Source organism: Psammomys obesus, unplaced genomic scaffold (genome assembly GCF_907164565.1).
Source record: "Psammomys obesus unplaced genomic scaffold, mPsaObe1.curated_primary_1811, whole genome shotgun sequence".
In the NCBI taxonomy this organism is placed as follows: domain Eukaryota; kingdom Metazoa; phylum Chordata; class Mammalia; order Rodentia; family Muridae; genus Psammomys; species Psammomys obesus.
In genome coordinates this window covers 1,344,296-1,369,527 of record NW_026590681.1, presented here as the reverse complement: position 1 = coordinate 1,369,527, position 25,232 = coordinate 1,344,296, and the positions used below count along the sequence as shown (strand labels likewise).

The 25,232-nt window shown below is 40.6% G+C and overlaps 1 protein-coding gene across 2 annotated transcripts in view; it reads right to left on the bottom strand.

The window, feature by feature from the left end:
• The window catches only part of Prmt3 (protein arginine methyltransferase 3), an 84,892-nt gene that overhangs the window by 46,120 nt on the left and 13,540 nt on the right, over nucleotides 1-25,232 (bottom strand). For both annotated transcript variants that reach the window (XM_055608373.1, XM_055608374.1), the window contains exons 9-10: nucleotides 18,681-18,802; nucleotides 11,111-11,210 (exon numbers count right to left, since the gene is read on the bottom strand). In XM_055608373.1, coding sequence (XP_055464348.1) covers nucleotides 11,111-11,210; nucleotides 18,681-18,802 — 222 coding nt within the window. The remainder of the gene's footprint in view (nucleotides 1-11,110; nucleotides 11,211-18,680; nucleotides 18,803-25,232) is intronic.

The window sequence follows — 25,232 nt, the reverse complement described above, 5'->3', positions numbered from 1 at the left end:
AAGGAAGGAAGGAAGGAAGGAAGGAAGGAAGGAAGGAAGGAAGGAAGGAAGGAAGGAAAGAAGGAAGGAAGGAAGGACAAAAGAAAGAAAGAAGAGAAAAAAAAAACAATTGGAGGCCTGGAGAGATGGCTCAATGGTTAAGAGCAGTGGCTCCTCTTCCAGAGGACTGAGCTCTATTCCCAGCACCCACATGATGGCTCACAACCATCTGTAACCCAGTTTCAGGGAACCTAATGCCCTCTTCTGGCACCTGGCACACATGTGGTGCACAGATAGACATGCAGACAAAGCACACCCTAACCCTAACCCAAAGCCTGATTTATGTATACTACTCACAACAGGCTGGGCTCCCCCAAATCAACCATCTATTAAGAAAATGCCTCACAGGCTTGCCCGGGATCATTTTCTCAATCTAGGTGCCCTCTTTAAAAAGGACTCTGTGTCAAAAAAAAAAAAATTAGCTAATACACCATAATACATTTTTCTTGAATTATACATTTACTCTATCTAGACAAAAAAAAAAAAAAAAAAAACCTCTCAAAATGCCTTCACAATTCATAACTAAGAAATACAATTTTAAGCACAATAAAAATGACTTTTTTTCAAACTATGAGAACCTGTTCCAATTCCAACTCTGAGGATCTCCCCTAAAGTAACCAAGGGATGCAACTACCCACGTACAAACACCCTCCATGAATGTCATATCTCTGCTCTCCAGTTTCTACCCAGTTGTTACTGGTCAGAGACTCCCAAAAGCAAAGAAGCCAGCACTTGCATTGCTTCATATACAGGAAGAGGCAAACCTGGCACCCATGGAAATCAACATGCCTGACAGAGTCAATGGTGATGGCTTCTGCATGGACAGAAGCAGGTGGCTACAATAAGTCAGTTCTTCCCATCTCTACCTCCTTTTCCTCTCTTCATGGCTCTCTTTGATAAGGTTTTCCATTCTAATACAAGATTCTGCACCCATATAAGCTTCTATTATATCAAAGTCAAAGAGCAGGGGAATTGGCTGGGTGTGATGGCATGCACTTTTAATCTCAGCACCCAGGAGGATCTCTGTGAGTTTGAGGCCATCCTGATCTACACAGTGAGCCACAGGACAGCAAGGACAAGCACTACATAAAGAAGCATCACCACCACCACCACCACACACCCCACGCACAAAACAGCCAACCAACCATACAAATAAAAACAACCAAATAGGAGAGCCAGCCAGTCAGTGGGAAAATAACCCCTTAAACAACAGATCATACTTGTCATAGCTGGGAGCTTTGTCACACTACTGAAGACTCAGAGTTTGACAGTTTCACTGGGTCATTGGTTCTCCCAGTATTCAGGTAATTGCTCAATTGTTAATCTATTAAAAAAGATTTTTCTGATGTTACTACGTATGTACACTTCTTTGTCTTCATCGGCATCTATTTCCTTAACTATTTCTTGTCAGTCAATCATAAATGGCCCTACTATGTAGGCCCCGAAACGTGCAAGCACACGGAGCACACCACATGGTCCACACTGTCTCGAGCAGCAGTCTTGATGAGGAACAGCATGGACTGCACATGCATCCACACTGATTAAATGACAGAAACTTACTTTTAAAATGCTCTGGTACAAAATAAAATTAGTTACCTAAAGTGAGAGTTTCTTTTCTAAAACCAAAACTGCTGAGTACTAGTAATGGTGCTGACTGTGCTTTAGAGAGAATATCTCAATTACCTCATAGAATACACTGTCACTGCCATCACCTAAAGAAGAAATAAAGGCTTAGAAATGGTAACAGCTTGAGACCTACAGTAAAATCCGGTCACACAAACAGCGACTAAACTAAAGCAGAATGTGAACCTGGTCTGATGATGGAAGCAAAGGTCTGAATTTCTATTTTGTTTGCCTGCCTGGAGGATTGCATATTTGTATTGAGATGACAGGGGTACTGCAGGAAGCAGTTATTCTAAAACGAAAAACTTCCCAGAGAACATATTAAATGGAATCGGAATTTTAATACTTCAGAGTGGTATCTTAGTGAGCAACTGAAACACTGGGGTAGAAGAGTACATGACATGCAAATTATATGTAGAACTAATACATGGATGGCACTGAGAAACTTAATTAATATTGCTCATTAAAGGTGAATAGGTGAAGATGGTGTGTGAACTGTTAACAGCTACTTCCTTCCTTCCTCCTAACTTTCCAGTTTCCTGAACTTCATTCACTTAAAGGCTTCCCACGCGACTAAACAGCCTTTAGCGTCCCAGGAACTGTCCTTGGTCCTGAACCAAGCCGTTCATTACTGATACCAGAAAGCTTTGCTCCCGACACCCTACTCATCTGCAGTGCAATTCAGAGTACAATTTCACAGGCTGCTGCCTCACCTGTAGGGCACCATCTGGAAGGATTATACCTAATATTACCTCCTATGATGCTCATGGGGCATTCTTCTTTCAAGACTGACTTTTACTTTATAACATGAAATACTGCATTTGCCCTTCAAAACTTAAGAACCACAAAAGAACACATGGACTTAAACCAGGGATGCAGACTGAAAACAGGAACCTGACTCCTAACATGCTCATGAAATCTTCCTGGTACAGGTTCACTGATGATTAAATAAAAACAGATACTTTCAGTACAAGCCTCTTTCCTAATTTCAAATAACCAAATGACTGAAACAGCCCTAGGCAAAACCAAGTTAAGAGATAGTTAAAATCAAGCAGTTACTCTGGAGAAAAAACTACTGACAGTCATATGAAATAATTTAGAGAAAAAAAAATAAAAGATTACTTACACCAAATAAGCCTGTGAGATGTAACCCATAACACACCCACAAGATCTAACCAATAACACACTCACAGGATGTAACACGCATACCAGAATTCCTGGACAAGCACATTCAACAGTACAGTTCCAATCAAACTGCCTGGCAAAAAGCCCTAGACTAGATTCAAGACCAAGTGTAAAAGAGAAAGGAATAAATTTTATGACAAATATTTCCACCTTCATGGGGGAAGACCACTGAATTTGACATCAAAACCCAGACCCCATCAAAAGGCACAGAAAAAGACATAGAATAAATTTACTCAAATGGAGGGAGTGTAATCTAGTGTAGCCACAATGGAAATTATAGCGGCTAGAGAGATGGCAGAGTGGTTAACATCACTGGTTGCTTATGCAGAAGACCTGGGTTCAATTCCCAGCACCCACATGGAGGGTCACATGCTCCTGTAACTTCAATCTCAGAAGATCTGATGCCTTTTCTGGCCTCCATGGGCACCAGACATATACATGTTGCACATATATACATTCAGGCAAAAGACCCATTTGCATACAATAAAAACATTTTTAATTAAAAACAACTAAACCATACCCACAATATGATCCACCTATGCCACTGCTGGGAAAACACCAGGATTTTAAACATAAAGTTGACAAATCATAAGCTGGGGTATATTGCATGTTAGGGACCATCTGTGTTTGCTACACAAGAAATCCACTTAAACACAGAAACACAGGTTAAAGGGAAGGACTGTGGTTGTGGTTCAGAGGTAAAGGACTTGCCTAGTATGCACCAGACCCTGGTTTCAATTGACAGTACCACAAGAACAAAAGCAAAATAAAATGGGAAATGGCAGAAATATATATGACATTCTAATATAAACACTGAAAACGACCAGGAAGACTAAAGCACCAAAACTATGATCAGAAACAAAGAGTGCTTCGTCATGGAAAGAAGCCAACCTTTATCAGAGCACAGAAGCACCCTGATGAATGAGCATCTGATAACTGCATAATGCTGGAAACAAAACCTACAGACACAAAACAGAGTAAGAATCCTCAGCAGTTGACTTGAATATAAACTTAAAAGGCTAAATGTTAACAGCAATCACTGTTATAGTGACACTCACGTCATACTCCATTTAAAACCTAGTGAACACATACACCCTAAACCAGAGAGGGACAGTTCTCACAGCAGATACATGGTCATGAAATAGGTGTGAACAAGTCTGAAGGAATGAAAGCCGAGTCTGTAAACAAAGGAGATGAAAATCAACAGCAGGTGCCCATAGGCTTTATAGACTTTCCTGACACTTGAAATTCACCAACTCTTCTGCAGAAGCCATGGATCACAGTAGAAGTCGTGATCACAGCAGAAGACACTATTACAGAAGCCACAATCACAGCAGAAGCCACTATTACAAAAGCCACGGTCACAGCAGAGGCCACAATCTCAGCAGAAGTCACAATCACAGCAAATGTCAAAGGGGAACAGTTTGAAAGAATTAAGTTAAGGCTGTAGCTACAGCAGTCAATAATATTAAGCATGTAGGCTTAAAGGAGATGTATAGAAAAATAGGACTAGAACAGTGTGCAGACTGCATCTGCACTGCAGTGAACACAAGCATAGGTCTGAAACACAGTACCCTGCACTTTATTCTGCCTCACAGCAGTTGCTAAAGGAATGAACATGCCATGGGCTGGAGACACACACACTTCACAAGGGCAGCACAGAGTCTGCTGGAAGATTGGGATAGGTCCTGAGTGATAGGGAAAAGATGAAGGATAGCATTTTTATATTAGTGCTAATCAAAAGATGGTAAAATTGTACACATGTAAAAATTGTACACATTTGTCAGAGGAGCTATGGTTTCCTATTACTTTATCCTATTACTGCCTTCTATGTAAGGTAGAATGAATGTAGCTACTCCTGCTAGGTACTGAGTACATATTGACCACAGTCTTGCAACACCAGGGCCTTTCCACCCACCCCTGATCACATAGTGCTTACTCTCTAATGCAATGGGCTTCTGGAAAGCAAGATGCTTTTACTCTACTTGCTCCTCTCAGCCTGGAAAATTCTAAAGTCAAAAACCAGGCATGGAGATAACCTAGAACCCCTGCACAGATGTAGCCCATGGCAGTTTAGTGTCCAAGTGGGTTCCACAGTAACGGGAAGAGGAACTGCCTCTGACATAATCTGATTGGCCTGCTCTTTGATCACCTTCCCCTGAGGAGGGGGGGCAGCCTTACCAGGCCACAGAAGATGACAATGCAGCCACTCCTGATGTAATCTGATAGACTAAGATCAGAAGGAAGGAGAGGAGGACCTCCCCTATCAGTGGACTTGGGGAGGGGCATGCGTGAAGAAGGGGGAGGAAGGATGGGATCGGGAGAGGAGGAGGGAAGGGTTTATGGGGGATACAAAGTGAATAAAGTGTAATTAATAAAATAAAATAAAATAACCTTTCTCCCACTAGATGGCACTCTGACCTGATCAATACAAGACCCTTCCTTTGCACCCTCGGTGTTTTAAGAAACTAAAAACAAGTTTACATTCCCACCAGCAATGGAGGAGGGTTCCTCTTTCTCCACATCCTCTACAAAGTGTACTGTCACTTGAGTTTTTGACCTTAGCCATTCTGATGGGTGTAAGGTTTTGATTTGCATTTCCCTGATGACTAAGGACGCTGAGCATTTCTTTAAGTGTTTCTCTGTCATTCTATATTCCTCTACAGAGAATTCTCTGTTTAGCTCTGTACCCCATTTTTTAACTAGATTACTTGATTTGTTGCTTTTTAACTTCTTGAGTTCTTTATGTATTTTGGATATTAGCCCTCTGTCAGATACAGGGTTGATGAAGATCCTTTCCCTGTCTGTAGGCTGTCGTTTTGATCTGATGACAGTGTCCTTCGCTTTACAGAAGCTTTTCAGTTCCATGAGGTCCCATTTATTGATTGTTGATCTTAGAGGACAGGAGCTCCACAAGGAGAGCAACAAAACCAAAAAATCTGGGTAAAGGGGTCTTTTCTGAGACTGATACTCCAAACAAGGACCGTGCGTAGAGATAACCTAGAACCCCTGCACAGATGTAGCCCAGGACAGCTCAGTCTCCAAATGGGTTCCCTAGTAACAGGAACAGGGACTGTCTCTGACATGAACTCAGTGGCTGGCTCTTTGATCACCTCCCCCTGAGGGGGGGAGCAGCCTTACCAGGCCACAGAGGAAGACAATGCAGCCAGTCCTGATGAGACCTGATAGAGTAGGGTCAGAGGGAAGGGGAGGAAGACGTCCTCTATCAGTGGACTTGGGGAGGGGCATGGGAGATGAGGGAGGGAGGGTGGGATTGGGAGGGGATGAGGGAGGAGGCTATAGCTGGGATACAAAGTGAATAAACTGTAATTAATAAAAAACAAATTAATTAAAAATGTAAACAAATTAAAAAAAAAGAAACTAAAAACAAGTGCAGTAGCATCTCAAGAGCTCAGAACACACACACTCTTATTCCAGACTCAGCTCTCATGGCTGAAGAATGTAATGTAAATCTAACGCAAGAGTACCCACATCAAACCAGGAGGATATTAATTATAACCTGGTAGTCTACACTTAAGAGAACGACCAAAGTATTAGCTGGTAGCTTTAATAAAGACAATAGCACAATAGTGTGCTATGATCTCAGTGTGTCTCCCCAAATCCATATATTAGAACTGAACCAACAATGTACTGGTATGAAGTAAAATAAGAAAGGCAAACATATTTTTCTCCCATATACAGACTTTGTATTTAAAAAATTCATACATAAAACAAGAAAATAGACAAGGGTTCTATAAAGGAGGAAGAAGCCTAAAGAAAGGAGAATAAGAGGGGAAAAGAATAAGAATCACGTTTTCTCTCACGTGAAGTCAGCTTGATTTATACACACATTTATATATACGAATGACATGTAGCAGAGGGGAGCCACACAGAAGAAAGAAACAAGAAGGAAAGGGGGCAGCAGGTCAGTGGGGAGTTACCAGCAACACACAATGACATGCATCTGTGAAAATGTTATAATAAAGCCCTTTATCTTGTATGCTAACTAAAAATTAATTGACTGCAATCCCAGCACTCAGAGGCTGAAGCAAGAGTACAGTGAGTTTGTGAATTCAGGGCCCTCCAGGACCCTCATCATCACCAGTGTGAGGTCAGTCTAGAAGACTGTCTAAAAAGAATAAAACTGGAGATTTTTCAAAGTAATTGAGCCATGAGGAAGAAGCCTATCACACTTGAGGCAGTGAACTTGCCTCCTCTGTCCTTGTCTATGTGAAGACAGTGTCCACTGCCTAGAACACACAGCAATAAGGCATTATCCTGGCAGCAGACAGCAGACCCTGACCAGATATAGAACCTGCCAGAACCTTGACTTTGGAATTGTAGCTGGAAAACTGTGAATATTTGGAAATATATTGTCTATATCTGTCAATTACACAACCTCAATTACTTTGCCACAGTACCATAAACACACTAGAATGACTCTGTAATACATACACACACACAGGATTTCAAGGCTACAGAAAATGTTAACCAGCAGTATGACTGTAGTTAAAAAAAACAAGACCTTAATCTTCAAAATATAACAAATATATACTAAGAAAGAACTATCTTTTAGATGCATCAATAAGCTTCTACCCTAATGGCATTTGCTAAAGCTGGTAAAGAAGCATGGGGTGCAGCTCAGGTGAGGACTGCAAGAAACTGCCCCAAACAACAAGGACAGTCAAACATGCAGTGCATTCAGTAGCCCACCCAAACAGCACGGTATACATGGTCCAACACTTCCTCCTCACTCCACCCACTTTGTGAAGGACTTTGAAGCACAAATCGGCCTCAGGGAAATGCAAAGCCCTAATTTAATGCTTGATGTATCTCGAAGAACTGAGCCAAAGCCAGTAATCTAAAATCCTGCCAAAGTCAATAAGGTAAATTCCTTGTGTACTTCCCGTGTTTCAAGTTGACAAGGGGCTTTGTTCCGCTGTGTGAGTGAAAGTTCCCAAAAAACTGGACCTACAAAGGCTGACTGACTGAACTCCAAAGATATGGGAATATAGAATGCTGCAGGTCCAGAGCCAAGTTATCTTAGGCCAGTATCAGGCTCTTAACAGCCATTTATTTCCTACCTCATGTGATTCAACATTCTGAGAATGTTAATCTTGGGTAAATCATTCAAATTAATGGATGGAATCAAAATTTAAAAGACCTTTAAGAAAGAAAAGGGAGATGAGCATTGAGTGGCCCATTTGGAAAGACACCACCCACACACTGTTACTTGGAGAGAAGCATGATTCACTAAAAAGATGGTTAGTCAGACAAGTCTGCAGAGCAAACCTATGCAGAAGTAGGAGAAAAAACAAAACAAGCAAGGCATATCAAATACACAGTACTCCATGGCAGTTCCTTCCCATCAATCTACACAATAAATGAGAGGATTAGATGCAAAAAAGAGGGAGATTTCTGCCTGGTAAAGAGTTCAACTTACGGAACACACGAACATTACTCATCACAAAACAGAATGGAATTCAAAGACCAAAGGTAAAAAACAAGAGGAGATGTGAAAAGGCTTGAATACCACAGAAGTGGACCAAGAAAAGAATTAGCAATCACTATATAAGATAAAAGCAGCAGCAATCAGGAAGGACTTGGAGGAACACCTAACCTAGGGCAAGGACAAAAGACTAAAAAAAAAAAAAAAAATCCTACGTGGATACCAGACCCTCAATACGTGGGGTCCCGAAGCAGAGGCTGTGGCAGAGGTGATGCATCAAGGACATGTCCTGGGATGAAGAATCAGACAACTGCAGCCCAAAAGGACATGGCCTCCAGGGACACTGGACACAGGCTCTCCACATTCAAATACATATCTAAGGTCTATTTTTGAGCCATTCAGACATGAAAACAGAGTATCTGCAGGAGAAAGAAATCTGGCTGGAACCAGTTCTCTCCAAGACATTGAAAAGGTTCTGTGGCAAACAGCATGACCCAAGAAACTGCTTAATAGCCAAGCAAGAAGCAGACATTCACAACCATCAAATCAGGGATACAGGACTCAAGCACATGAAAAAGAACTTGGAGTGTAGCCATGCTTAAGGGATGAAGGAAAAGTGAAGCATGACAGGCTATGGTCAAAAATCAGTTGGCCCTGACATTCTGATACACAGATTTGCTCTTAAATAGAGAATAGTGGTTAAGAACTAAACACTAAAATCCCATCAAAATATCTACAAGATGGCATATCAGCCGTGAAGATAGGAAACACTGTGCAGGTACCGGCATCCTCATCATCCAGGATGTCAAGGTCACAGCTGTTCTCCAGAACTGAACGGGTCAGCAAGAATAGACAAAGCCAGGATGACTCAAATATCATGTCTGAAAGGAAGGAGAACAGGATGAATGCTCTACAGGGCTTGCTGTCCAGTAGAGCTATCTGGGCGGTTAGCAGCCATTCCATGCCTCACAGTCTAGTGACTCATTCACTTGCTGTGTTACTGTCTGAAACCGAACAGCTGTTTCCTGAGCTGTCAGGTGCGCCAAAGCCATCTTGAGACATTTGCAAGCAGCAGCTCATCTGATCCTCACAGAGGCCCACACAGTGAGTACTACTGTTTCGTCATTTTACAGAGCAGGAAACCGAGGCACTGAGAGGTTCCATCATGTGTCCCAGAGGTGAGGAAGAGGCTGAGAGCTCAGACAACGTCATCAATCTGCCATACACCATCTGCCTCTGCACTTGCACAGAAAATCACAAACACCACTGTGTCAGGGCCAGTGAATCTCTGTCAGGACAAGTTCTCCTTCAAGGAGCGCCCATCATCATGTATTTACACTGAGACTTATAGACTCTGCCAGTACTGAGTGAATTGTGTTTCATTCTCTAGAGGAAAAAGGTTTACTAACAGACTATAACAACATAAGCTGTGACAGCCCTGACAGCTGTGAGAGAAGGCTCAACTAAAGTGCAAAAGCTAACCAGGTGGTCAGCCCTAAAAGCATACACACAAGTACGTGGACAAAGCACACACACTCACATAGGCACACACAGATGGGATGGGTTGGAGAGGTAAGGGAAGGAGAAAATGATTTAATTATATTATAACTGCAATAAAGGCTTATAAAAACAGACTAAAATAATAATGGAGAAAAGGGTATACAGAAACAGAGTGCCTTTGTCTTTAAGGAGCAGATGGCAAAGAAGAGGCACTTAGCAGATAGCCAAGATAGAACACTTCTACAAATGAACCCACAGAGAAGTAAGAAATGTGAAGAAAAACAGCAGCAGATAATAGGTCTGATCTGTTCTCATCTTGAGCCACCTGTTATGTGGCTATGTGAGATTACTTAAGAAAACACTGTGGTAAGCAAAGTGGTATGCACTGAACGAACACTCACAATTTTATATTACTTAAAAATGTCACGATAATAATGAATATATAGGTTTCTAACCCTTAAAGCAGAGGAGATCAGAGAAGAGCACCCACCCTCATAGTGCCTGTCACAAGGGCTTCACTAGCAGGCCAGCTGAAAATGAAACTCAACACCCAACAGCATAACTGAGAACAGAGTGCTGCAGGGCCTGCCTCCTGGAATGACACACCAGGCCACAATCGTATGTTCTAAGGATCAGTAGCTACAATACCCTGAAAACCTACCTGCGATAGAGAAGAAAATGGGATATAAGCTCTAAGGCTATGCTGTCCATACCCACGTGACACTCTAAACTAGAAACTGACTATTAAATCCCAGTATTTCAAAAGCTCCCAAAAAACTATTTTGCTGGACTGTCACTATGTTCATTAAAAAAAATATAGAAAAAAAAATATTGCTTAAACTGTTTTAAGATTGTTTTGATAAACTTATTACATGATAATATAGTTTATCAAACAGAACTTTTAAAAGACATTCAATTTTCCACACCAGAGGAACTCTGTCATTTTTCAGATTGCAGCAAGTTGCAGCAATAATTCCTATCCATTGGTAATTACCATCATCTAACTATATACTTAAATATTCACCCTTGACTGAAGAGTTTAACACAGCTACGTGACACAAGTCAATGACATCCAGTGTATGAAAGACCACTGATCGCATAGCGCAGTGGGCCACAGAGAAGACAGTGAGCAGGATGGAGACACTTGAATGGCACAGCCCCAGCGTACCCTTGTTACTCCTCAGAGTTGTTCCTACAAACCTAGACAACAAAAGAATATGTCTGCTCCAACTGCACAGGCCAAAAGTCAGCACTATCTAATACCACCTACCACCAAAAGTTGCTGCCATAGTCATTTTTTTTTTTTTTACTTACCATCCACTCTGATATAATAACATCCACCTTTTCTACAGGAAGACTCACTTCTTCAATCTTTCCTTTAATTAGTATAATGGTATCTTCAAGTTTATTTAGTCTGAAAGTTATAATGAATTTGATTAGCCTGTTAAATGTTTCACAAAATGCATAAAGGAATATCACCATATTTTACTTCACTCACATGTAAGACATTGCACAACTAGATTAGTGTAGCTACTCCAACACTTGTCCACTCCCAAACTCCATGCATCCCAGTGAACTTCTGCAGTTACAATAGCCATTCTGAAGCCATGGAGGCTTCACTTAGGATTTTACACATTTACTATCAATTAAATTTTATATACTTACACCACAGAAAGAAAAAAGACTATGATGGAATTGATACTATGGAGAAATTTTTGTTTTTAACATTCTTTTCTATGACTCATATCTTCCTGTCTGCATTCTCTTTTCTCATCACCAAATATTAGGCTCTCTTTGTCTCCTTTCTAAATCATTTACTATATACCTACACTTACACCTGTTTACATATATACACTATATGTTATAGGCTAGAATCTGCATGAGAAAAAGCAGGGTTTTTTTTTTTTCTGAATTTGTGTCACTAAGCTTAGTATTACATTTTCCATTTTCCTATAAATTTCATTTTTCTTTATAGCAGAATAATATTTCATTTTGCACATATACCACATTTCATTCTCCATTCATCTGTTGATGGGTATCTAGGCTGGTTCCATTTTCTTGCAGACAGATGACCAGAGCAGTAATAAACACGGATGTACAAATATTTCTGTGGTAGATAAGTGACCAGGATTGAATGGCTGGGTCATATAGTAGTTCTAGCTTTAGTTTTTCTTTTCTTTTGTTCTTTGTTTTGTTTTGTTTTTGAGACACAGTTTCTCTGTGTAGCCTTGGCTGTCTTGTAGACCAAGATGGCCTTGAACTCACAGAGATACACCTGCTCCGCCTACCATAGCTTTAGGCTTCTAAGGCCCCTCCAAACTTATTTTCTTAATGGCTATCCTAATTTGCACTCTAACCAGCAATGAGTAAGAGCTTATCTTTCCCCACATCTTCTCCAATATTTATTCACAGATTTCTTGATGACAACTAGCCTGACTAGGGTAAGGTGATATAGAAAAGTAGTTTTAATTTGCATTTCTTTGATGCCTGGGAATGTTGAACAGTTTTAAAAGTAATCATTGGCCAGTTGTCTTTCTTCTTATGAGAACTGTTTTATTAGCCCATTAATTGGCTGCAAGTTTTACTGCTTTGGTATTTAGTTTCTGCATTTCTTTGTAAATCCTAGGCATTATCCCCTATCTGAAATAGCTAGCAAAGCTTGTCTCCCATTCCCAGTTGTGGGCTCTGCTGATAGTTTCCTTTGCTTTGCAAGAACTTCTTAATTTCATATACTCCCATCTGCTGACATCAGGGACTAGCTCCCATGCCACTGAAATTTCTACTCAGAAAGTTCTTGCTGACCCTATGTTCTAGTTTGTTAAGCAGACTCCGAAAGTTGGTAATGACATAATATTTTTTCCAGAATGTTCATGCTGTTTGTTGAACAAAGCACTTGCTTAAAGTCCCTTTGCCTGGATATTATTATAAGTGTAGGTTGGTTGACCAGTGCTACAAAACATCTATTATTAACAAGGCAACAACAGTGAATTAACAACAAATACTTCAGCCTGAAAAGAAATCTGCATTTAGGAATAACACACCTTTATGTACTTATTATATCTTTAAAAACAAAGAGCAAGAGCGGAAACAAAGCAACATCGACAACAAAGGCAGGATTTCCCAGAATTAGTGAGTGCCAGCAGAAAGGGAACTGGAAGCCATAGCCCACAACACCAGGACCTTCCAGCTCTTGTCTACTACCTACTCTCACTGAACTGGCTAACCTTCCTGGGCTAGTGTAATCACGATGAAAGATGACACTAGCATCTGCACAGGCTTCTGGGTGACCACACATTTGTAAACACCATAGACACATCTCAAACATGGCACAGAAGAGCAAAGTGATGCAGAGAGGCTGAGGATCTATCCCAATCATAAATTGTTTTTAGACCAGGCATGGTTGTACATTTGTTATCACAGCACTCAAGAGGCTGAGACAGGAGGACTGCCACAAGTTCAAGATTGGCTTGGGCTACAAAACACCAAACAAACGAACTTAACCAATCAATGTGTAACTTTGCCCAGAGATACTCATTCTATTGTATGCTTGATGACTAGCGTGTAATTTTCAACCCCTCTTCTCTGCAACTTAAGATGACAGAATTAAAATGACCATCGCACAAAGCAAGCCACAGATTAAGTTGCTATCTAATTAAGCCAAATACTCAATCAGAGAACATACATTTTAATTACATGGGAGTTTTTTTCCCAAATCAAAGAAGAGGCTCGCCCTGACATCATCAAGGCATTATTGATACACTAAAGCATTCATTTAAAAGCACATTTTGTGTAAACACTTAAACTTGGGTGACCATAATCAACAATACATGAAAGACTGATTGTTCATTCTCAGAAAATCCTATGCTCATTCTGTCTGTCTGTCATCTCCACCATTCCCCCTCTCTGAGACAGGGCCTTGAACTCCTGGTAGTTTTCTTTTTCTCATCACTCACAAGATTTTTAGCCTGCAGCTTCAAATGAAGGGAATCATACAGATGCTTTCCTGCCTGGATTCTTTCAATAAGCAGGCCTACTGGTATGTGGAGGTTGGGGGGAGATAAGAGGGCTTCCCACCTATAAGGTTCTTTGGAGGCTACAGTGACATTCAATCTGTAATGCCATGGCTAAAAAAAAAAAAAAGAAAGAAAGAAAAAGAAAAAGAAAAACTATGGGAGGAAAGAAAGGACAGACAAAGCAATAACTAGCTCACCCAGAGGAGCTATTTAGATGGTTTTAGAAAAAAACAGCAACCAAAAAAAAAAAAAGGGAGGGGAGCAAGGGGGCCCTTGCAAATGTGGGCCCCTACAAAGACTAACAGACCCTGCAGATATTTCAAATGAGAACTGTTACATATGACTGATGCCAAAGCAGCCTAGCATAACCACTTTGGAAGACAGCCAAGGAAGTCAACAGCAGGACCTATCCTGATGACTCTCGTTCTGCTTGTAGGTTTATATTCTACAGACATGTGTGAGGTACATTTGTAAGATATCTGTAGCTGAGCAGTCATGCAGCCTGTCTGACTGAGGCGGGGCAGAGGATGAGGCAGATTCAGAGGAACAAATGATAGTTAGGCTCTCATCCTGGCTAATGGTTACTATGTTTATTTTCCTCTGTGATTATGAACACTTATGTATTTTATTGCTCACTTAGCTTCTGTACTTGTTTATATCTGTGTGGTATTCCATACAAAAACAAAAAAAGGAAAAATTGCTTAGTTTTGAGTTTCTCAGGTGAATTACTATAGCTGCTTGCTATTTGCTGAAATACTAAGGCTCTAAAGGCTGTAACACTTCATGGTTCTTAAAGGAGCAAGACTCCACCCACACATACACACAAATACATCTTGGAATGGCTGTGTGGAGACAAGGCCTGCCTTGTGAAGAGCTGTCTATTGGGCCATTTATGATCTTGCTTCTAGCATCTGCAACCGCCTGCTCAGATATGGAAGTAGAAAGAACGTGATTCAAGGATATACAAAAGAGACAAGTCCATTGTTCTCAGGAATATGGATTTAGATTCCTCCACAGTTTTCAGCACCAGCCAACTTCCCATTCAGGAAAGACCTACAGACTGAACTTAGATATCTAAGGCACCCCAGTCTTACTATGAGCCTAAAAGCATTGTAAATCAATTAATCTCTAGCAAAATCTGCTGTATAGCTAGCAAAGCTTCAATTTGTGGAAATATTTCCCTGTAATAAAAAGCCCTTTATGAGCTCTCTCAACTAACCCAATAAGCACCGAATTGGTTTATTTCAGTGTGAAAACCATAGTACAGCAAAACCCTCTCCTCTTAATTCCTGTCCTCAGAGCAGCAATCTCATTATCATTAAGCTACTGGAGGAGGGGTATCACAAGAGTTGACAAAAGCCAGTGCCCTTAGGAAGAAGGTCAGAGGGAAAGGAGGATGTGAGCAGCACAGGGTGCCATGGGATCTCCATGGTGGAGCTTGCTCTGAAAGAGGCCCCAAGTTCATTCAATTTCCAGTGTGTGGGGGAGAAAAGAGTTAGTAGAATACGGTATGAAAGAGGTGGGGATCATACTGGGAGCTGAAAGGTGAGGCTAATGGAGTCAGATTTCCTTAAAGGCAATGAAGAGCTATTTATGTATCTTTAGAATAAGCAGAGTATGATTAAGTTTGAAATCTACTTTGGTCCAGTGATATAGATACACAGTCACAGTTGACATTTTAAAAAACACAGGAAAGTACACAAGTAGAGAGCATCATGGCACATCACAACCAAGAGATTGACATTTAAAGATGAGGACAGGTGCTCGTCAAATTCACAGAAAAGAACACAGGTATGTCAACAAAAGCTGAAGTGACAAGAGGTGAGAATACTCTAATAGCTACAGCACTGTTGAGCTTTTAATTCAGTGGGCCCAAACCACATATTTCTTCATCTTTTGTTGCCCACTGAAATGATAGTAAATTAAAACTGTAATAATAAAAAGCATATGTATTATATAAGGATATCAGAACAAAGACTCTGGTAATCTGGCGGGAAAGAAAAAAAAATGAATTAGATCAGCCAACCCATGCAGGGCCCAGCACTCACGTGCCCAGCAGACTGAGTAAAGCCATCTTTGCAGCATAAACCACAGAGGGCACAGAGGTGCGCCATGTAAATGTACCACAGGAACTGAAACACAACTACAACTACAAGAATGGTGCCCTGACCAGGATCCCTTCTCCATCCCAGACCCCAAACCCATCCCAGTTTCCCTAACCACAGATACATAATCCACTAAAAACAATACTACCTTGTAGATAAAATAGGGGTGGGGATACACAGCTTAGAAGTGGGCCCAGGACAAGACTTCTGCATAAGCCTCCCACTCCAGGGCATCCATCTGCATGTAGCTATGGAATTACATGATAATAATACAGCAACTCATCATCTACCACAGTAAAAACAGTGGCGAAAAGAATCATCAGATTTAGACCGATTAGGGATCTCCAGGCCCTAGCAGGGCGATTTAACTGTCTTTGAACAGATATTGAAAATTCATTAATCTACTCAGTCACCAGACAGGTGTTCACAGGAGCTCCTCATGTCCCTGCTGAACCTGGAGAAGCTGGCATTTCAGGAAGCGCATGTCAGTTCTATTCAAAGCCTTTGCTGAGTGTCCACAATCAATCTGCTTTACAGATGTTTGGGATGAAAAGATGAGAGAGCTCTTGTCCTAGCCTAGAGGACACTTATATGAACAGGACAGCAAGTCAAAATCAGCCCTCGGTTTTTCTTTTTATTCTGTTTGTGGTGCTGGGGTCAAACGCAGGCTTCATACATGCCAGGCCAGTGCTTGACTGCTGAGCCATATTGCCTCACTAGGTTTTTCTTACCTTGTTTAATACGTTAGATGGAAGCAGAGTGAAAGACTGTGCCTTCCACTTCACACTGGGGCTGAACCGTGTGTTCACAAAGTGCCATATTGTGAAAGTGACATAGATCAGCTTTCTCATGAAAACTCTACAGTTATATCAAAATCTGAATAATGAGCTAGTCATCCATTACTGAGTCAGGCAGAACCAGAATACATCCAGCAGAGAGCTGAGAGTGAATGAAGTATTTAACTGTGTAGCAGCTTTGCTACCCTCAGGTAAGTTTACATTTCTGAAAGGATTACTCTGTGCACAGTTAAAAACATAACAGCAAGAAAAATTCCTTTCCCTTGCAATTTTACTTGTCATCACTAACACGTCTGAAATTGTAAGTATATTTTTCATATCAGCAACCTCAGAATAGCCAGTTGAACTATTTTAAATTCTGACATAATTTAAATTAAATAACTAAACTATATCTCATTCTGAACTCAATTGAAAGAACTAAAGAAATATTAGCAATTTATTTAGTGAGGAAATCTACCTTTTGAGCAGTGTTAAGTTATTATTAAGCAATTTGAACTAACATTCAAATACATCAATGATGAACCCATTTACTGGTACATGTACTCCAGCACATTAACACAGATCCTGCTGCCCCTGCACATGACCCCGAAAACAGGGAGCTGAATTAAGCTCTCCTGCAGAACAGAGCTCCTCAGGGAACTGAAACCTGAGCATATACATACAAGTGAGGGCAGGAGCAATGGCTCAGCAGGTGTGAGCACTGACTACTCTTCCAGAGGACCTGGGTTCAAGTCCCAGCATACACATGGTGGCTCACAACTGTCCCTAACTACAGCTCCAGAGGTGTCAATGCTCTGTTCTGGCTTCTGTAGGCACCAGGCATGCACACAGTACAAATACATACATACACACAGGCAAAATACTCATACACCTAAATTTAAATTTTTTAAAAATATTTTTCTAACCTTTAACACTATGTCCTTGAGCTCTGAAGTTCAGATACAATGAATGTGAACACGAGCATTTGCAAGCATGCTTCTAAAACTTTTAGGAACTACAACAAACTATCCTGTTCTATAATTTCAACAGTACACAAAATTCAACTGAAAGCACAGCTAGCCCAGTTCTGTAGAATCAAGCTAATGGGTAGCTCACCTGCTGAGCACTGCTCCTGCCCTCACTTGTAAATATATGCTTAGGTTTCAGTTCCCTGAGGAGCTCTGTTCTGCAGTAGAGCTTAATTCAGCTCGCTGTTTCAGAGGTCAACCTCAGGGTCAGCTGGGTCTGTGTTTCTGTGCTGGACTTGAGGTAGAACACCGTTGCAGAAGGGTGTAGAGGAAACTTACTGATGGTGTGGGCCAGGGTTCAGGGATAAGGTCTCTTCTTCAAGGAGCACAGTCTTTCACACTGGAACTCCTGGCAAAAGTGCCTCTCCATAATCTTACTACCAACAATGAACTTTTAGTTTTTCTAAACAGTTTTTATTGGGACTGTGGCTTTCAAGTTTGTTTGCACAAGTGATTGAGATGACTGCTACAGAACCCCTAGAATGACAATGAAGTCCTTACTGTGCATCATGGGAAACAAAAACCTTTATAAAACTACACATAACTACAACTTCAGCTTGCTTCTAACCATTCCAGAATTAGTACAAAGGAAGAAGGCTGATGTCAGAAAATAAAAACTCTGACTTCAGTCTTTAATCTAACTGCTTTTTTCTAAGAAAAATATCACTGACAGATTTGCTCAGTGGAGTCTTGTGTTAATACCATTCTATAATGGTACCTGAATTTATATTATAATCAGGAAGTTATGGGTCAAAACAGCATAAAAACAATTCCATGACAACTGTGGGGATGACTCACAGAATGACTAGCTCAACACAACTTAAGATTTTATTAGGCTAGTAGATTTTTACAAAAAGACAAATATCTTGACTATCTTTTACTAAACAGTTACTAGAAATTTGGAAATGTGTAAATTTTCAAGTTCAAATTAATTATAAATTAAGCCTTAAATGTACACCTACCTTATGATATCCATAGCCTGATACAGGATTTCAGACTGGTCAACTGCAATCACTTTCTTGGCCCCGGCTTTGGCAGCGAACATGGAGAGAATTCCAGTTCCACACCCAACATCCAAAACAACCTGGAAGATAAAAGAGCTACTGCTGAAAAGTCCTCTGTTTCACATTGCGCTTACATGGGAGTATCTGGGATAGGATTATCTTCTGATAAAAAGTTTAACTTTACTAATCAAATATGGTAATTTCCATGTGCAGAAACAACATACTATGGATTACTTTAAACAATGTTACAGTACACCATGGTCTTCTGCAGTTAGGCCAACAATACTGAATTAAGAGATACTTTGCACAAATCAAGTAAATCCATGGCCAGCATAAAGAAGCTTTGCCCTGCTTACTGCTAGAGTCTGACCATGGCTCAACAGTTAAGAATTTGGGCAGAAACATGCCTTTCATGTTTGAGCAAAAAGAATTCAAGTAGATCCAATGCAATTTAAAAACAGTTACAAAGGCAGAAGGGAACATGGCACGTGAGGAGAGATGACCAGAGGAAAGGGGTGGGACATGAATGGGGAGTGGAATCTACCCAACATACTTCCCTTGAAATTATCATGGTGGCATCAATTTGTCCGAAATATGTACCAGTCCAGAGCCCATCTACCGTGAGCACCAGGTATGATCTTGGTGAGGGTTCACCAAGCAAGCCAAGACCCTTTCTTTGTAGATTTTGAGACAGGATATCACTATTGCTCAGCCTGGCCTTGAACTTGCAATTCTCCAGCCTCAGTCTCATAAGTGCTGATATTATAAGAATATACAACCATGCCTAGCTCTCCAAGTCTTTGTCTTAATAGTTAACACAATCTTTTTGGACAATGAACAATAAATTAATTTATAAATATATAAAATAATGCCAAACCATGATGTGATAAAAAAAAATGGAATAATTAGAACAGGTGAAAAGGGATATACTCCCTTTAAATTTTAAATAGATTGGAGAATATCTCTGATCCATATGTGTGAGACTTAACAGGAGTGTGCTATGCAAAGATCTAGATACATAACCAAGGTGACCCTCACAGGGTCAGTCCACTCAGGAAGAGCCAGCATTTACTCGCAATCTCCTCTGAGTAAGACTGCAGAACACACACTCAGAATGTGTGCTGATAGGACAGGCACAATCAGCATCCTCTGTAATTATGTGTGAACTATAGAACAGTATTGTTTCCCTTCCTTCTGCTCCAATTCTCCCTTCTTTCCAATGTATCCATATTATATCAGAGTTCTGGGATCTGGGGATGTAGTTCAGTGAGAGAATGTACACATAACATAGCCCTGGGTCCAATCTCTTGCAACAGAAACAAGACAAATTCTTTTAAAAGTTAAAGATTAGATATAACATGACTCTGCTGTTGTGGGAAAACTTTTCCTGAGGGACAGAAAAATGATATCTAACACCTCCTTGAGGACACCTGTGACAAATCATAGTTCAAAAGCCCACCTTGGAGCCAATGAATGGGACTTACTTAGAGAGCATGGATGGATGAGGACTTCCCCACAGCTACACAGCACGAGCCTCCTTCACTTAACCTTCCTTTCTCCATATACTCTAGAACCTCCCCAGACCATGAAACCAATGTGATTAGAGCAGTAATACCACACAAACGGCAAGAAGATACCTGAAGGGGAGGCTGGAATCTCAGGGAAAGCCCAAAGATCCTCCCCACTCCCTTCCTCCTATAAGGCAACATCAGCAGCCTCTAAGAATTTTCTTTTAATATGCAATTATAATGTTGTCACAAACAATTTTGTCAAGTTTCAAATAAAATGTAATAAGCCAAAACAGAGAAACAGTAAAACATGTAGTATAAACATAGAGTTGTGGCTACACAGAACATAACACAGCAAAAGCTCCCAAAGAAGTTCATTTTTGTGGTGGGGCCTAAACCCTTACCATCTCCCAAAACACGTTACAATACAATTTATAAAATAAAAATAAAAGGCTGGAATGGGCCTGAGAAGCTTGACTGCTTTAGCAAGGGTGTCTGAGGAAGCTGACGACAACATGGCACCAATACCATCTGGGCAAGACCCATTATGACCCAGAGTCCACTGTCAAGAACTCATCTCTTTTTCTTTCTGCCAGAGAAGGGATCAAACCCAGAGCAGATGAACACTCATTGCTGAGTTACATCCTAACCTTGGGTTTCCTGAGACAGAGTCTTGCTAGGTAGCTCAGGTTGACCTGAGATATTTTATGAAAGTCAGCCTGGCATGGAACTTGAAAACTCCTGCCACAAAACCGGCTATAGTGGCACAGGCCTTTAACTGTAGCACTTGGAAGGCAAAGGCAGGTTGATCTCTGAGTTTGAGGCCAGCCTGGTCTACAGAGCAAGTTCCAGGACAGCCAGGGCTACACAAAGAAACCTTGTCTTGACACCACCACCACCACCACCCCCCCAAAAAAAAAAAAGAAAAGAAAGAAAAAAGGAGGAGGAGGAAAAGAGAAAACTGACTTAGCCTACTGAGTGCTAGGATTATAGGCACACCTGCCACCAAACTCAGCATGCATTAAAATTAAATTGTATTCTGTCAAAGATACATTATATATGACTATTTCTAAAATATTAAAACAATGTATAGATGTTCTTAAACTTAAACAATTAAAATTTATCAAGGAAAGACACTTTACACACTGCCAGTCATTAGGGAAATGCACAACTGGACTATAGAACCTCTCAGATCCATTAGGATGGCTACAGGACAGAAAATAAACAATGGAGTTAGCAAAGACCAGAAGTGGAGCCCTTGTTACATAGCTGGGTATGGAAGAGAGAAAACCCATTTGAAAAACCTATGTGACAGTTCTTCAAGTACTAAACAAGGAATAGCCACGAGATCTGGGCACATTTCCAAACAAAGAGAGCAGTTTCTTAAAGGGCATCTCAACATCCATGTTAAAAGCAATAGTATCCCCAATGGATAAGTGTGGAAGTAACCTGACCATCCACAGACTGATGATTGGGTAACATGTATGAATATAATCACTTAGCCAGTCTTTAAAAGAAAGGGAATTCTGAGACATGCTCCAATGTGAAGTCTTTGGAACCATTGTGTTGTGTGAGAAGAGACTGGACAACATATGATTCTACTTATACAAAGTGCTTAGAATAGTCACAGCAATAATGAAAAATAGTGACCTATAGGAGCTAAAGGGAGGAGGAGTAGGGAGTCACCAATGGGTAGTTTCAGCTTTGTAAGATGAATACAACTCTGAAGGTGGATGGTATGATGGACCACAGCATTTTGACTGTACTGAATATCACTCAACTGTATACTTAAAAAGGTTAAGACAGCAAATTTTGTCATTTATTATTTAATGCCACTGGAAAATAGAAGAAATGTAAATAAGGAATAATTTCTATAAAAAATGCACAAAAAGACTTAAGATATATATAGCATAGTTTAATTAAGAATGTGTTTGCACCCTCCTTGCACTGTCTGGTTGCCCTCCCCTTCCCTTCTTGATCTTGGCCACTCATGGAAGAAGGACCAGTAAAGGACCTTCAATTAAAAGACAATAAAAACACTAATTAGAAAGAAAGAAAAAAAAAAGAATATATTTGCAGGCTTTAGAGATACGGGTCAGTGGTTAAGAGTCATGACAATGGAGTTCAGATCCCTGCAAGCCCAGTATTGCAGGTATGCCAATAACCACAGCTCTGAGTGAGAACAGGATTTCTGTGGCTTGATGACTTCCATCCTAACCAATAAAATGTGAGTTCCAGGTTCAAAGAAAGACCCTGCCTCAGGGGGATGGGAGTGGGGAGTACTGATACAGGAAGATACTTGATGCTCTCTTCTGGCCTTCGCGCCTGTACAGACAGACAAGGATACACGCACACACACACACACACATACACACACACACACACACACTTTATTTAATCTTCATTTTTCAAATTAGGAAAGTAAACTCCAAAAGAGAGAAAATAACAGGTACAGGACCCCACAGCTATTGAATCATATAACTGGCTTCTAACACAGGTCAATCTGCTTCCACAGGCTAATTATACTCTCCACTGAACTTTAGTAGTTAATTACATCTAGCTGATAACTGAGTGATCAGGCAGGCAAAATTTGACAGACTCAGAAAAAATGGTAGGAATAACAAAATAAATCAATGCTCTTTGATAAAATGATAAAGGAAGCAGATTTCCTCTTTAAAAAAAAAAAAATAAAGTGAACAAACAAACCTTAACTGTAAATAGAAGCCAGTAGCATAAAGGCGGCACCTGACTGGGAATTTCTTCAATGGACTCCAAACAAATTAATTATGAGCATGTAAGAAGATGATTAAATGTCACCCAAAGTTAAATTAATTGAACTACCATATGGCCTCCACAGGAATTTTGAGAATTGAAACAATATTAAGAAAAGAAAGGAGATTGGGAGGGAGGAGAAAGAAAGAAAAAGACCACTTTTAATTACAGCCACCTTAAAAACAAAAACAAAACTGTGTATTCATGTGTTTATGAAGATGCATGTGCCACAGCATGTGTGTAGAGGTCACAGGCCAATCTCAGGTGTCAGTCCTCGCCTTCTCCTTATTTGGAACAGCATCTCTATCTACTACTATCTACTATTGGCAGGCTGTCCAGAGCTTCTGGGAGCCTCCAGGCTTCATGTGGGCTCTGAGATCCAAACTCACTCCCTCAGTCCTCATGGCTGCATGTATAACCACTAGGTCACTCCCCTGTCCCATAACAATACTATGAAAAACACATCTATATTATGCATTGTAAAGTATGATATGGAAGCTGGTATTGTAGCATGAGGTCTACTTAACACAAAAGATAAAACAGTAATAAAACACAGAAGAAACATACAATTTCACAGACCCTCAAAACAATGACATTAAATAGTTACATGACCATTTCACATAGAAAAACACATATGTATGTGTGTGGATAGGCATACTATAACTAACAAGTCCCACTCTAAATAACCTCTCCAGCACTGACACACTGCTGCTCAGCGTGGAGAACACGGCTTGAGAGCACTAGACTAGAACACAAAGCCTGAGTTTTTTTCACTTGTTTTGAAGACATAAGTTAACCTCCCTGTGTTGAAGCAGACAGATATCCTCTCGTTCCGTGTGTTCCACGATGACCTATATATTATCAAATGCACTTAAATGCACAGTACTGCATCTCTACAGCCACCATCACTGTGCAAGAAGGAGACAGAAGCTGTAGACTATCTAATAATTTGAACCACTAAAAAACCATGCCCTTACACATGCTTTAAGACTAAACATTTTACATTAAAGTGACCTTTGAGAAACCACAAATGCCAAGCAAAGTTCATCACACTGGTAAAGTTAATGGCTACTGCCCCATGTAAAGCAGCACCTCCTTGCTGGTGCTCACACTAGCTTGGGCAGGCTCTCTTAGTGACAGGAGTAGAATGCCACAAATTGAGTCGACAAAGTTTGCAATGTTTTGTTGATAATGCAAACATACAATGTTTGACTCTGTGTGTGTACGTGTGTACGTATGTACATATGTGCATGCATGCGTGTGCTCAGATGTGCATTTATGTTTATGACGCTGGATGCCTCACTTTCACTCTTCATCACTTGAACCCAGAGCCTGATGACTCAGCTTTTGTAGCTAGCCAGCTTGCAACAGGGAAACCCATCTGTGCCTCTGGACCTGGATCACATGTAATCACCACAGCACTTGGTGTTTACATGGAGGCTACGAATGTGAACTCCAGTCCTCCTGTTTTTGTGTAAGTGCTTTATCACAGAGCCGTCTCCCCAGCCCATACACAGACAGAAACACAGTACTGCAACAAAGAAATCAGAAGCAAAAGTTGCTGTGAACAGGTCCATGACCTTAGTAAGAACCATTCCCAGTCACAAATTCTTATTTCAAAAGTCTACAGATCCTCTGGTAACTAGTACTTGAACCCTTCCAGTATTTCTTAGTCTAGAATCTAGAGTATAGCCCAGTCTAGAGTGCAAAGAAATAAAACCTCTAATTCACTGCTTCAATTCCTATGGCATTCATGTCACAAAGGTAAGAGAAGACTCCACTAAGACAGTAGCAATGTCAATCAGGAAGGATTAGAACACTCAGTCCGCAGGTGAGGCACACAGCAATTCCCCACGTACCCAGATCCCACACCTGGCTCCTGAAAGGCCAGACTGACAAGGACCACTTCATTGCTACACAGCTTATTACGTTAAGAAGAAAGTAAACATAAATAAATAACCTGCTAATAACTGAGTTAAAACTATAAAGTAATATTTTCATGGGCACATCACATCTGTAGGTATCTTCATGCACAAGGTGCACATACAGACAAATAGGTACACATGTACACACAAAAAAGTAAATTTTAAAAAAACTGAAAGAAAATAGAAAGCCATTCCAGATATGCCCCAGTGTGAAACAGAAGTGGCTCTCACTACAATGGTCTCCACTCTCTGCTCCTCCAAGAGAGAAAGCCCAGGAAATAACTTACAGGAGCTTGAAGACATAG